This window comes from Artemia franciscana, chromosome 20 (genome assembly GCF_032884065.1).
Source record: "Artemia franciscana chromosome 20, ASM3288406v1, whole genome shotgun sequence".
NCBI classification, from domain to species: domain Eukaryota; kingdom Metazoa; phylum Arthropoda; class Branchiopoda; order Anostraca; family Artemiidae; genus Artemia; species Artemia franciscana.
Window position 1 is genome coordinate 25,826,889 of NC_088882.1, and position 15,908 is coordinate 25,842,796.

Here is a 15,908-nt window from a genome sequence, read left to right on the forward strand (position 1 = left end):
ACGCAGACAGATAAGGAAAGTTTTCGCCCCCCCCCCCTGAGGTTCCTTTTCCTATCGTGAGCAAGATGAAGACAGTGGGTGTTATTTTCTCACTTGACTGCACAGTTACTTCCCATATTAGTTCTATAACCCGACGTGTCTCTTCAAAACATTTCAAAAGAATGCTGTTTCAGATGTAATGCCAATAGTCTCCTTCAGACATACCTATGTTGTGTGAGCTACCTCCTCAACTACACCCACACTGTCTGTGAACTGTCATTATTAAGAACCACCTTTTTGATGCTAGAACCAGCGTCAGTCTGGAAATGGGCAATCAGCATGACCATGAGTAATTGAGATATTTCCGACCACGATGCCCTCGCAACCTTGTAATTACAAAGTCCACAACTCCGGTTGGTTGACTTTGCCCAGAGATGTGGCAAAATGCTGCAGCTCAATATTGTTCACCGTTACCTCCCCCCCCCCCCAGAAAACTGCCTTACGAAACAGCAGCTAAAACTTACGCATGTACGTGCTTGAACAAATCGCTATTAGAGCTCTTTCGTTTCCTTTTATACACCATAGTATTATTGAGTATGATAACATGTTTTGTAGTACCACATAAGCATAGCCACTGAGCTACTATTATCTGTGCATTTATCTCTTTCTCTCCATAGCTCCTTGAGCCCGTAGAAAAGGTAAATGTAGAAGATGAACGTTTAATGGAATGTTGGACTAAAGTTTTCAGAAGCTGCGACACGTTTGAAAATATGCTCATTAATAGAAGGAAACAGGGATCTGAAGCTTTTACAAGACTGGGGTGGAAGGGCAATGGGGACTGATTGGCGGGTGAGAAGCATCGTATACCCATTTTTGAAGGATTGTGTTGAAAATTCATTAATGTTTGAATGATTTATCCTTTTTTAAAGATTGTATTGAAGCAACTATTTTTTTCGAAGTGCTGCTTAAACTCAAACTTATGGATGAGGTAAATTTTGTTGAAAGTATGAATCTAATTTCTACTTACTACTGAGCTCCAAAGGATTGGCGCTATAAGCAAATCTCTTCCGAACAAGTATTGTGTTTCCAATGTTAGGAATTCTGGATTGTCATAATAGAAAAACAGTGGTCTCATAGCTGGTAAACCTGAAAAACGCAAAATGCGAATATAGCGTAACTTTTCAGTTTAACTTCGGTTGCGCTGGAGTAACTTTAGTATACGCTGGCCCTCTTTTGAACTTTCAAATGTAATGGGCCAGTAATGCGACAACAGTCAAATCAGAAAATTCTGCTATACAGAAATTTCTGCTTGTAGCTTATTTAGTTGCAATGCATATTTCTTTCAAAGAACAGTACTTAAAGAAATGAGCATCGAGAATGTTTTTTTTTCTAAGGCTTACAAAAACCGGACGAAACAAGACAAATATTTTGACAAATATTTCGTAAATTTCTAGCACATAACAAAGGAGTAATGGGAACAACAAAATTTCAAATAAACAGTATTACAAAGTATGCCACGATGTAGTCATTAGGACACTTCATTCTAGTTGGAGGTAGCCTGGGTTCGAATCAAGACAAGGCAATTTTTATTTGAAATATATATTCTCTTTCTACGGCCTACTCATTTTCTATGTTCAGTTCTCGTAAATTATTGAATTATAAGTTGTAATAATAATGAAAGGGTAATTCTTTATGAGAAGTTAGGAATCACTTGCAGAATTGCGGTAAAAAATTGCATTAATAGGTAGCACGAATTTCTGTAAATTATATTTACCACACAGCTTTTTCTTTTTTCTTTTTTAGTTTCCTTCAGGTCTCTAAAACCTGTAGATATTTTACAAGAGGTAATATGACATGAGTCATTGATTTTTTTTATCAACGAATCTCCAAAGATGCCAAGGACAACCTGCCCCATGGACTCTCTAAGTGACAAAAGTGAATTTTTTTTCAAGAGAAAATTTAAGAGAGAATTGAAACTAAACCTGTTTTTGATTCACTATTGTATGAAAAATCATGTTGACTAAAGTCAGATCTTTTTATAAGGTTTATAGTGTATATTTTAGAACCCTAAAAAACAAACAAAAGTTAATTTAAAAAAATTGTCCTAATAAAAGCAAAGAGCAAGGATGAAACTTGAAACGAAAACAAATTACTACTTCGCAGTCGATTGAACATAATTTTGAGAAAGTTTTTCAAACAAACTAGCTCATGAGGTTTATTTATATTTGTAGGATTCGGAAAAAACCAACCTTTTACTGAAAATGATTTACTGCTTGAGTTTTTAGAGAATCAAAAGTGTGTGACAAAATTCATTGATTGCATGGCTAGAAGAAAAAAAACTATGAATAACTTTACAATTTAGTCGTTTATTTTCTGGCGAAACCACTGGACGATAATTTCGTTTTCCGTTTTAAGTTTCACCTTCGCTCTCTACTTTCATCAGAAAAGATTTTTTTTTAATTAACTAATAAATCTACAGCGTCTTGTCAAACCCACAGTGAGTGAGAAAGGGACGGAGTGAGAAAGAGAGGAGAAAGCGACGAAATCAAGTTGTGTCAGGGGTGGCTCAAAGGACCAAGGCCAGGGGGGGAGAGTTGAAATCCCATCTTTTAAACGATTCCTACGTTACAGTATACGGCCCGTGAAAATTTATTATAATTAATCTTATATTATTTATACTTATCTACGGAAACAAACAAGAAGCTAAAACGGAATTAATCGTGGGTAATTATGGACATCTATGTTTGTATTCGCCTGTTCTTCAAAGTGGACGACTGCTGGACAATGTTGTTTAAGTCATTCGCATCAGTGAGGTGAAACATAAGGAATCTAGTCAAAAATCAACCATGACAGTTCTCAGCAAATTCTTAATAGTCAGTAAGGTCTTTCGGCAGCTGCAACTGCAATAGATGCTGTTGCAGCCAATTTTCAAAGGCAATTGGCTGATGTTGACTGTAATTTCCTTCACCTTCGACTTCTCTGAAGCAAGTAGCGCCGTGGCAAAGCTTAAACAGAGCTGAAACCGAAAAAGATCTACTTGACAAGCGTTAGAATCTGGATGTCTTTCTTGGTTTGGAAAAAAACGTTGTTGCTATCTCAGTATCTGCAACTGAAACCTTTTTTCAAAGGAGGCTATAGTTCTGATCAAAATGGCTGAAAATTGACAAGGCAAGCTCTGAGATTAACTCCCATTATTGTAGTCAACCTTTCGAGCAGGATTCTAAAATGTTGTCTATAGAACTGATACCTTGAGGTCTCGGTTTGACTCTGATCTCGGCTGTCAAAACGAGATGGTCGGAGTCGCCAATGATGATTTCTGACGAGATCTGCCTCTGAACCGACTACTATTATTCTGGCAAACCCTTTAGCTCATTGCTCATTTCATCCTCCGATACTCTTTTGAAAAGTTTCTTTATAGCTTCAAGCATCTCGATTGTGTTGATGATATTAATTTCCTCTTCTTCAAGTTCATAAAGATGAGTCATGCGATAAGTTCGAAGTTTAGAATCCTTTTCAGAAGGCCGCTAGCTTATGCCTTCGACTTCACATTGGTGTTCTTTATACGTTTTGTTTCGGAAGTGCCTGAAATTGTTGCTTCAAACTATGTATCTACTGCTTGCATGGTTTCACCCCTTGCAGTTTAGTGAGTCCGTGATAAGTCTTGGAGATTAAGACTGTTTTCAGTCGAAGAGTTTTCCTTTAAGGGTGGCAAAATGCTTTATCAATGAAAAGAAGAACAAGTATATTTTGTCAAGGATGTTGAAAAATTAAACTATCCAAAAAGATGAATTGGCATTATGTTCTATAACAATATCTAGTCTGTGGGTCTGTCAGGGAATACGTGTGGGTCTGTGGGTCTGTCAGGGCCCACGACGATCAAGAAGTTTATATATTTCCTGCTGGGCTCCATTAAATTGACCAGACATTGAACTTGCGTAGTCATACGACTAGAAAGCTAGCTTATGCAGAGGAATTCCTCTCCTTGACTTCCTCCTGTACTTCCTGCCATACCCTGTCTGGTTTCGTCATTAGCCTCGATAACATCTAATAGTCTCTTTCTAGATTTCTCTTACGAGCTTGTATTGAATATTACAACCTCGAGCCTATCAGAATTTGAAGCATTGGGTGTATCACAGAATAAAATTCTGAATCCAAAACTTTGTCGAGGATCTTCTCCCTGACTTCTGCTAAAAGAAAGTCATTGAGCTCTTGCTGAGGAATTGTGGGTAAATAGGTAAATTTGTGTGGTCTATGCGGGGTACCAAGAGCTGCATCATATTTTGCTAGAAGTTCGAAAAATTTGAACAAAGTTGCAGCTTTGTTCTTTAGTTATCCAAAGGCCAATGCCCTGTCTCGTTAGGGTCCCTGCAGTGTCGAAAAAACCTTTCACCATTTTCTGTGTGTCTCCTCACGTTTTGCCTGCTGCAAAACCTTAGTAAGAAATCCCCATGACTGCTGTTATTGACGAAATGACAAAAACAAAATAAAGCTGCTTTTTTACTCGGAAGAGAAATTACTTGCCATTTTTCCTTCATTTCATGCTCTTCATTTTGTGCCATTGCCCTGAACTGGCTTCTACTCAAGCTTTTTTGAATTAGTCGCTCCTGGTTACCTCTTGGAGAAAAGGAAACATAGGACGAAGAAGGCAGCATCTTTCTCGACATTTTATTCTAAGAACTGGTAATCCTCATACCATTCCAGATGAAGAAACTACTTTTTAATTTTTTATCCTCTTACCATTCCGGATGGTATGGTATGATGGTACCTTGTGAAATAATATTTTCAAAATCATTTCAAATTAAAATTTGTCAAAATCACAACTTTTGACAACTCCACTAACTGTTGAAATACTAGGATGTTCTTCAGTGAAATCGACTGTTAACCCTTTACATAGCTGAAACACAGAAGATGATGTACATTGAATTCCCACTAAGATACCTCTTGCATTCAATGTAAGATAGTGCCAGACAGTCCTAACAATGTCGTTGGAACCAACAACTAAAGATATAATGTATTCGATCTCGGTAGAACATGTAAAAAAATGGGTCTTTGATCGGAAACATCTTGCCCTATATTTGACTCCTACTTGTAGTCCATGTTGATCAATGCCATGATATTAAAATTATCGTAAAGAGCCGGAGGCACACTGCTCGAATGTTTTAATTAGAATGCTGGAATGTTCGTTAGAAGTTTTAATGTTGGTCATTACTTTCGCCCCAGGCAAAACTTACCTCCCGACTTGAGTTAGCTATCAGTTTTCAAAATCACTCCCGTTCTACAAAAAAAAATTCTGGGTACATACCAAGTCTTGCCTGTCGTTCTCAAGCGGTGTATGCCTCTCAACCTCGTAGTGTAAGATAGTTTTTTTTTCACTATCCTGTAAACAATTGCTTTGAAAGGGTCTCTGGAGCTTCTTTTCTTTGAATTTTAATTACCTTTCCATTGTGTTTAGAAATTTCTTGCCTTGTTTTCCACTCTAGTCAATGTTTCACCGACAATCCGACAATATGCGAGCATAAACAGATTTTTAAGGCCAGTTTACCTACCAGTCCATTTAAATCTGATTTAATTTAAACGACTCTTTAAATCCCAGATTATTTGAAAGAAGAATCCGACGATAAAATAAAACGACTCTATTCTACTTACATCCAAAATAAACGACTAGGACCACTTCGCTAAATCCAGGTGAGGTGAGTCACATCCTCACCCCCCCCCTCTTTGAGCCACCCCTGGTCGTCTTAGCCGTATATATTCCCTCAACAATTGGGAAAGACGATCCCTCGGACGGAGTCTTCTCACTTATGGGTATGTTGTAAATCCAACTTAGTATTACCTAAGACTGTTTAAGTTACACTATCCCCGCGTGCCATCCCCGACAACTGGAAAGTAGAATTAGATTCTTCATAGTATTCATACAAGGTGTTTCCATTAGTCAGGTTTTTCAATGTAGATATCTAGGATTTTATTTTGATGTAAATTTTAGTTGGATTCATCATTGCAAAGTTTTATCTTCAAAATTGGCTTGCGGAGTTGGTATTTTAAGAAGATTTCATAATTTTTTTCCTCTACATGTCCTGAAATAATTGCCTTATTCAATTATCCATCCTTATTTAGTGTATGGTTGTTCATTGTATGCAAGCAATTTTTCTAGTCATGTAAAAAGGGTCCAGATTATGCAGAATAAGGCAATTAGAAGTTTGGGTGAGTATCTTGCCAATGGTAGTACTAGGGATTGTTTTAGAGATTTAGATATTTTGAATATCGTTTTATTAAATCTCAGCAGATTTTAATTTTTGTGTACCAGGTTTCAAATGATTGTCTCCTCAATATTTTAGAAGTTTTTATCGATATAATTCAATTTATCACGATTATTCTACTAGGAGCTCTGATCAGCTGACTAGTGAAATCAGGCATGCAACACGATCTGGGTTTATGATTAAACATGCAGGTGTTGTTTTTTGGAACTCAATTCCAGAGAGTGTTAGGTGTTCTGAAAACCTTATGTTATTTAAAGTAATAATAAAAAAAATTTTGAATAAATTATAAATTATATTGGTTAAAATATTATCCCTTTTTTTTCTTTTTTTTTATGATGAGAGACGGCTGTTTAGAGATTGTATAGTGTTTCATCTGTTGTTTTTTTTTGCGTATTTCTTTGATTTTGAATGAATAGTTATCATTTATTTGTTGTAGTTTTGCTGCTGAACAGGGACATTTTAGGTCCCTAAATTGAGCAGCATATTTTGCTGCTGCAATTTTAGTAATTTTTATTTGATGAAATAAACGCATACCTACCTAAAAAAGATATAAACAGCAGAAATGATAATGTTAGAGTCATCTTTTCTAACCAGTGAAGAAAACGACAAATTAGACATTGCAAATATTTACAAAAAAAAACAAACAATAAAACACTCTTGCAACTTAGACTTACTTAGACTTAGGTCCTCCCACGCCTGAGGGCGCATAAGGCAGCAACAGTGGTTCGCCACGACGACCTGTCCTGAGCCCTCGACCAAAGCTCCTCCATCGAAGACCTCGCCAGCTTCGCCTCCTTCTCTAACATCTTGCCAACGGTCATTTTGGGTCTCCCTGACTTGCGGAGGCCAGAGGGTATCCAGTACCATATGTCATGAGGTAGCCTTCCATCACCCATTCGCACCATGTGCCCCTAATACATCCATTCTTAGTTTGCAAGTCATTTTTCTATGTGTGAATCCACTTTTTTGTCACCAGAAAAATTTAACTGACTAAATGATCATTTACTATACATGTATAATACTTTTATTCATTTTGAGCATATTTCTTAAATAAATTGCATAACTCAATGAGTAATTTAAAGTGAATCAAGAAGTAAAACAATCATTGCAAGACCAAAATGGGGAACAAACAAACTAAGGGTTACCATAGTTTCACAAATAAAATACCTCAAGATAACTACTGCAACTACGGTTGTAACTCCAGTGCATGTGTAAAGAGTATGAGAAGAGGGGCAAACCCAACATATATAAACCTTGGGAGGAGGTCGGCCCTCGAAGAAACTTCGATATATATATATATATATATATATATATATATATATATATATATATATATATATATATATATATATATATATATATATATATATATATATATATATATATATATATATATATATATATATATATATATATATATATATTGCCACCTACTCATGTAAATGACCCAGCAACTGGAACATTGATGTATATTTGAGAAGCCTTACCGTCATTAAGTTCATTTATGACGAATCTTCTATATGGGCTTAAAGCTTTGAAAACTTTCGTCATTTTGGCAAACACTCTCAGGGATTCTTGATTATCGTAAACTTGTGCGTTCAATGTTGGCTTATTTCCTAAAAGAAAATTTTCTTGTTATGTTTTTTGGGCGTCATTTTTTGGTTTTGAGATTTCAGTAGTTGAGCCCTTGAATGGTTCTGATGGCCCTTTAATGGTAGCGGGGTTAAGAATCCCTGAGAATCCCTAAGAATAAGAATTTTTTGTACAAGTGATAACTTGTACAATTATAATTTTAAATAAATACCCAAATATTTCAAAATAATTTTACTGACTGCAAATAACCAACGACATACAATCTGATTATATTATGCTTGCAAGTGAAAGAAAAAGAAAAGTTTTCCTTTTAAGAAAATACCTGCACGACAGACGCATATCAAACAAATATCCCTCTGGCCGCTAATTGACAGTGGCGTCGATTGGAGGGGGGATGTGCTCCCTAGATAAAAAAATTACTTTTTAGGGTTTTTCACCGAAAACACCTTTTTTTGGTATTTTCATAGAAAACATATAAAAACAACAAGTTTCACACCCCCCCCCCGCCCCAGATATTGAAAGAAATATTTGGCCCTCTACCGCTTTCGTACATTTTTGTGCTTTGACGCCACTGTTTTGGATGTAGAAATTATTTTGTAGCCATACAAGTGTTTTGAAAGCCCTGACTTTTGATCTCAAATCTCAAAAATAATATCAAAATATTCATTTTGGGATATCGATTGGCTACTTAATACAGGATCTTTTGAGTTTTCTTTTTTAAGTTGCTTAGTAGTCTTTCTTAGTTACGTTTGTCCTACAAAATGTTTCCAGCAACTTAAGATTCTATCCCAAGATATAAAGTGAACACAATTAATGAGGTAATTAAAGAAAAAGAGAGAGCGGAGAAAGAAAGAGAAAAAGAAATAGTGAGAAAGCGCAAGTGGGATAAAACTGAGTTGTCAGAAATTCTTCTGATTCTAGTTGTATCGTATAAACTCCTGTTTTCTTAAATGTTTGTTGTTTTCGTTAATATTACACGTTTATTGTCTTTTTCTTACACAAAGGCGCTAGATGACGTTGAACGTTTCGTTAATAGATTTTTGGTGGCGCGTCCTTGCTTTTATTTTGCAATTCGGATTCTCCGAATAACTTAAACAAGCCCGTTTTTTAGCTAGCCTTTAAAATCCCACAAATATTGGAAAAAATCACAAGTCAGTTCATATGAGCTAGTTTTGTAGAGATATATTAAGTAATCTGCAATGCAACATTTTGTGTTCGTTTTAAATTTTGACTTCACCTTTTACTCCCGTTAAAAAAATGTTTTTCTCAATTAATAATAAATACAATTATCAATCTTACTCGCATTAACGCGATTACACAACTGTTGAATTAGTCACGCAGTGGCTTATGCCAGCATAATTCCTCTCGTTAAACTTATTATTCTTGCTTATTATTAACTAAGCTTATGTACAGCCTTTTACAGTGTAATATTTATCGCATTTTTATATTAAAAAAATCAGTATTTAAAAATCTCACCTTCGTGGGTTCTCATAAGGGGGGAGAAGGCAGAATGTTCCGCCCATCTCAGTAAAAGTTCTTGGCTTCTATTTAAAATTATCTCAAAAGTTGTGTAGCCTCCGATGTCGCTATGACTCAAGCCAAATCCTGACATACCCAGATTTAGAGCTGTAAAAACAAATATAAGTTCAATTCAGGTATAAATCCTTTTATTATATAGTGAACACATTTACACAATCTCTGAATATTTCGATTACATACACAGTTTAACGTCATCAGCAGATGAACCAAATTATTACAATTAAAACAACGATGTTTATACAGAACAAAATAATTACTACCGGGTAATAAATTAGTTCATTATTATCAAAATTAATTCAAAGTCTTGAGCTGCAGACTTTTCTCCTTTAATAGTGTCTACATTTAAATTAAATTTTAATGAAGGTGACGCAATCTTCTTCTTCCAATTGCAAATGTTGAATTTATAATTATATAAATTCTAACAAGTTCTAGCAAATTTTAGAACTTAGTTTCACTATGAATGTAATGGATATAAAACACTCCCAATAGCGTAAAACGAAATATGAGGGTCATACCAAAGGGAAGGGGTGAGGCGAAGTCGCTACTGTAATAAGTCTATTGTACTGTAGTACCAATAGTGATACTTCACTGAAGATCGGAGTCACCCTACTTCACCACAGCTCCACTCCGCCTTTTTCTACTCTGCTTGTAACAACCTCTCGGGAAGTTTTAGCTCCCCTTAAATATTTTCTTACGACCTATTTCTGCCCATTTGAAAACATCATAGTTTTCTTAGGCTGAAGCTAGATAACCAAATTGTGCTACTATTTTTAAAATTTCGTCCCTCATCTTTGAGGGATGTCAATCTTATTTTTTGAGGTATGTGAAACTTTTTTAGACGAGTTTTCATGTTGAAGATTATCATTTTTTTTTTTTTAAATGTCGGTAGAAGTAGACAAAACCAAGGTGGTCTTGGTGTTTTGTTTAAAGATTGCATACCAGATCGCCCAAGGCTAGTTTTTTGCCAATAAATATTAAAATACTATTTGAATATTATGTTGTTGATTGTTTTTTTTTTTTTTTTTTTTTTTTTTTTTTACAAATAATCAGAAACTACTAATTGCAGTTAGTAATCGTGTTCCGTCAGCTAGTCAGGTAGAATTTATAAATTAGCCTTAAAACTCCTTATCTAGTTATGGGAGATCTTAATATTGTTTTAATGAGCCTTGTATCTGCTAACCAAAATAGAATGGATAGAAATACTGTGTATTTTTAGAACGTCCGTTGACTCATGGATTAAACCCTGTATGTTTTATGCCATCCAGGATAACTGATCGATCGTTTTTACTAATTGAGAATATTCTTTTTACCTTACAGCACCGTTAATACACATGTCATTCCTAATGAGTCTCCTAATTACTGTATAATTACGACTGATTTTCCACTTTATTTCCCGTATAGTAAAAAAAAGTCAAACAAAGCGTCGAGATCTTTCACATAAAAATTTATTAATTTTAACACAAGGGCTTGATGACGTTGAGTGGAGTCCAGTAATTGCTGAAAAGTATCCAAATCAATCCTATAGATAAGTTTTATGATATATTGACTGAAAAGCTTGATCAATTTTACTCGTATAGGATTCCAATGGACAAGAGAAAAGTTCCGAGAAAACCTTGGGTAAATGAGTCCCTTTTGAGGTTGATTAATGAAAAAAACCGTTAATATGAAATCAAAATGAAGTATCCAACAGAAAGAAATATAATGTATTTTAAAAATTGTAAAAATATGTTGGTAAGGACTGTTAGAGAAAGTGAAGGAACTCATTATGAGGATTCATTTCAAAACTTATTCTTCCCGGAAAGCTTGGAGTTTGATGAAGGACAAAATTGAACGAAATAAACAATTGCCGCATGCCAAGGTATTATATGATATAAATAGTGAAGACTGCGAGCTGTTATTAAGATGTTTAGTGATTATTTTATAGGCGTTGGAGAATCTATTGTTTCTACAGAAATAGATTTTTCTTCTCGCAGGAAAATATCGTATCAAAATATTGATGGAGTGATTTCTGAGTCAGTTAATCATATTTTTAATTTACATATCAGTTCCTGTATTTTCCTAGTAGATGGAAAATTGCCCGGATAATTTCTTTAAAAAGGTGACAAATCTGATGTAAATAATTTCTGTCCCATTGCAATTTTGTAGCCTTTATCTAAAGTGTTTGGATTTTTTTTTAAAGAAAGGATTTCTAAATATTTCGATGAGATAAATTTTCTTTACCAAATACCAGTTTGGATTTAGGGCAAGCCGTTCGACACAACACGCAATTGCAGCTCTTTTATTAGAATCAAATGGTTGTTTAGATAATGATTTCCATGTGGTTACTGTTTTCTACGATGTTAAGAAAGCATTTAACACATTAAAACATGAAATTCTTTCGGCCAAAATTAAAAATGCAAGCATAAGAGGGATAGGATTAGACTTATTTAAATCATACCTGTGTGGACATAAAATTGTGGTAGATGTCGATGGAAAATTACCTAATTTAAAAAGAAAACATTAATGATATTGGTACCCTCAAGGTTCAGTATTAGGTCCCTCTTATTTCTGATTTATAGTAACGAAAATGGATTTGCACAGCTTTCTAACCTCTACTTTATTCCCAAAATTCCTACATTAGTGATTCGGCAGATTTTATTTATTTAAGAATTAACGACGCTTCTTGACTACTAAGGTCCCTGCGTCTGCCCTGCAGTGTATTCTTGCAGCGTGATTCGATCTCTGGGTCCCGTAATACCAAGCTAAGGTCAAATCCACTGCACCACCACCTATATATATATATATATATATATATATATATATATATATATATATATATATATATATATATATATATATATATATATATATATATGTATATATATATATATATATATATATATATATATGTTTTAACTACGTAAAACTTGCGAATATACAACATTCTTCGCTGTCCCATTGTCTGTGCATATAAATAGATTGTCAGGTTTACCGACTCTTGAACATGCAACCTATAATTGTCCATGGGAAAAACAATCCGTATTCAGATCTATACCTCATTATTCTAATGATTGCCCTTGAGCTTTGTTGATGGTGATTGCTAATCGAGCATTCCCTGTGTCCCGGTCGTCATTTATATATCCCCCTGTGCCCCCCGGCGTCTCCGTTTTAGTTGTATCCCTGTGTGCCGGTCATCATTTATATTCCGTGTGTCCCGGTGTCCCAGTCTGTAATTTCTCTTTGAGTGTCCCGGTCGTCATTTATATTCCCTGTGTTCCTGTGTCCCGGTTGTCATTTGTGTCCCGGTCTGTAATTTCGTCAGTCGACAAACATGACGTCAGTCGACAAACAACTTCATGACGGCATAATGCTCAATCCTTACAATGGCGTCAGTCGTCACACAAACATGACGTCAGTCAACAGACACACACAAACAAACAACTTATTTATATATATATATATATATATATATATATATATATATATATGTATATATATATATATATATATATATATATATATATATATATATATATATATATATATATATATATATGTATATATATATATATATATATATATATATATATATATATATATATATATATATATATATATATATATATATATATATATATATATATATATTCCACTGTCTTGAAAACATTTCCCTATTGTTCCTAAGTTGTGTTTTGTTTGGCACTTAAAACTCATTGGTGAAAAAAATTCCTAATGCCGGGTCCATCCTTGTTCTAGTAAAGTAAATGTCTATATGTACAAAATATGGGAACTTCATAGGATAGGAATAATATAAATCCTATTGTAACTTTGATTTTGGAAAGATTTTAGGGATAAATAGGAGCTCAAATATCCAATAATTCAAAAGTTTACCGACATCATACATGGTAGATTGCGTTGGAAAAAAACGACTAGGAATGATTGTGAATACTTGGGAAATGCTGATTCTCTGTAGCTATTAATGTATATGTAGAGAAATGGGTATAATACGGATCTTCAGGCGGAGATCATTTTCGTTTCGTCACTTTATATGAGTAGGAGACATTTTGGTATTCATTTTAATTCCTTCATAAACTTCATGAAAACGTTTTTTCTGCTTTTACAACTTTCACGCATATTACAGACCTTTTTACGATAGAATAGATTTTGATCGATAAATACCGAGACCAATGATACTACAAGTCTACTTTTGTACACAGTAAGTTTTCCACCCGTAACCCACTTTACAGCAGAATCTTTAAAACCAAACAGAGAAAATGTGGTCAATATACGTTTCAGTATCCCTAAACAGCAAGTGAATTCCACAAGACTGTTTTCAGCAGTCAAGCTTATAAAATTATTTTCATTTGGGTTATTAATCCTGATTTTTGGGCGAATTTTCACAATAGCGTCCAGAGAGCCGGCACTGCTCTGACGCGAAGAAGCAGAGCGAATTGATTTGAATTTAAGGTTAAGGATGAATTTTATTGAGAATATATTATACGTTTACATACCTGCTGGGATTACAGTTGGAAATCCATCTCCAACTGACCAATCTACATTCTGGTCTCCTGTCCAGACCATTACTTGATAGTCTTGAGACTCCCTGTACCCAGATCGCATCCACGCAATAACTTCTCCGTCTAATCCAGCTCGATCAAGTGCTAACCTAAAATAGTCAGCAATTATTTCAGTATATTCAAAACATTACTTTATTTTATTCATACTTTTTCATTAGTCTATGGGTTGCCAAGATCTAAAGTTAAGCAGGAATATATATTGAGCAATATATTTTGAACAACATAAGATCTCTCAATGGTTGGCTTTTACATCCCTTTTTTAATTTTTATCCCTATTATTCCTACCAAGAAGACAAGATTTTTCTTGAGAATATTGTATAATATAAGAACCAATTTAAAGGCTTAAGGCTCTTGATATTGATCTCGCCATCATGTTTAACTCTACTAAGTTACATAAGAAGATACGTACTAGAAGAGGCAAATCGCCTTTAACACAAATCAAATCTCCTTAATTTCAATTCAGTCTAATTGAACGGTTTGGAAGTAGCCAATAACATACTAAGTAATTTAAGTACGTTATTCTAATTTAATTTGATTGGTCGTTTTATTAGTACAAGAAACACAACTTTTCAATCCACCAAAGGGTTGAAAGATTTTAGCCTTTGTGTCTCTAGCCCTCTAAAGTTCAAAGACTAAAATATTATTAAGATTGTATAAACAAAATGTACAAAAAGGACGCTTCGTAAAACCTTTTTTTATATTCTCAACTCTTTAAAAGAAAACCTTATATTTTAATACAGCTGAAAATAATTTTAAGAAACCAATACACTCTGAATAGACAATAACAAGCTTTTAATCTGGTTATTATAGTTTTGGGGTTTGTTCCGTCTCACTAATAAATGTTTTATTCCTTAATATTTCCTTAATATTCACTAATTATTTCATTAACAATAACACTAATTATTAACATTAAATTATTTCATTAACATTAACAATAAATGTTTTATTCACTAATTATTTCCTTAATATTTTTGGACTTCAATATTGATTTTGTAAAACTCGATCAGGTAAACTACGAGACATTTTATACCAAATCCCCGAGTCTTACCTAAAATTAGTTGAACATATTAAAATAATACTTTGCCAGAATAAGGCTAAATAGAGCAAATTTTGTCAGAATCGGGCTATATGTGACATCATAACGAGCTCTCTCTGTATGCACAACCTATTGAAGCAAAAAAAAAAAGGTAAAATCATAAGAGATAAGGTAGAGAACTGTTGAACAGAACAGAAGGTTCGCGGTAAAGAACTGTAGTAAGGAACGACCAGGCTCAAAAGTAACCGAAATTTTAAAAAATGGAATTTTAATACCAATACACACATCAAAAGAATTGGAATTTTATGCTAATTTTAAATATATTAGTTTCCACAAGCTTAAATTTATCTATCAAAAGTTACAAGCCTGCGAAGGTCTTATTTTCAAAAAAGGGGGAAACACCCCCTAAAAGTCATAGAATCTTAACTAAAACTACACTCTATGGTTTAGTGCATCAGAAAACCCTACTGTAGAGGTTCCAAGCTCCTACCTGCAAAAATACGAAATTTTGTATTTTTTTTGCCAGCAGAAAGATCACGGATACGTGTTTATTTGTTTTTTCCCCAGGGTGATCGCTTCAACCCAGTGGTCCTTGAATGTTGCAAGAGGGCTTATTGTAACGAAAATTAAAAGTTCTAGTGTCCTTTTTAAGGGACCAAAGATTGGAGGGCAACAAGGCCCTCTCCTTCGCTCATTGTTCCCAAAGTCACCGGATCTAAATTTTGAGATAGCCATTTTGTTCAGCATAGTCCAAAAATATAATAACTATGTCTTTGAGGACGACTTAATAACCCACATTACCGGGTAAAGGGCTGCAAGTTATAAACTTAGGCCCATTGTTTACGTATCGTATTGGTTATTGGGAAATATACTGACGTTTTCAGGAGGGATTTTTTCTGGTGGCGGGGGGTCGAGGGGAAGACATACGTGAAAGGATTTTTTCCATGG

General features: G+C 34.4%; 1 protein-coding gene across 1 annotated transcript in view; it reads right to left on the bottom strand.

Annotated features, from left to right (window-relative positions):
- Positions 1-15,908, bottom strand: part of LOC136039960 (sulfoquinovosidase-like) — a 56,826-nt gene that overhangs the window by 2,558 nt on the left and 38,360 nt on the right. The window contains exons 8-11 of the mRNA XM_065723983.1: positions 13,859-14,013; positions 9,306-9,455; positions 7,724-7,852; positions 1,007-1,125 (exon numbers count right to left, since the gene is read on the bottom strand). Coding sequence (XP_065580055.1) covers positions 1,007-1,125; positions 7,724-7,852; positions 9,306-9,455; positions 13,859-14,013 — 553 coding nt within the window. The remainder of the gene's footprint in view (positions 1-1,006; positions 1,126-7,723; positions 7,853-9,305; positions 9,456-13,858; positions 14,014-15,908) is intronic.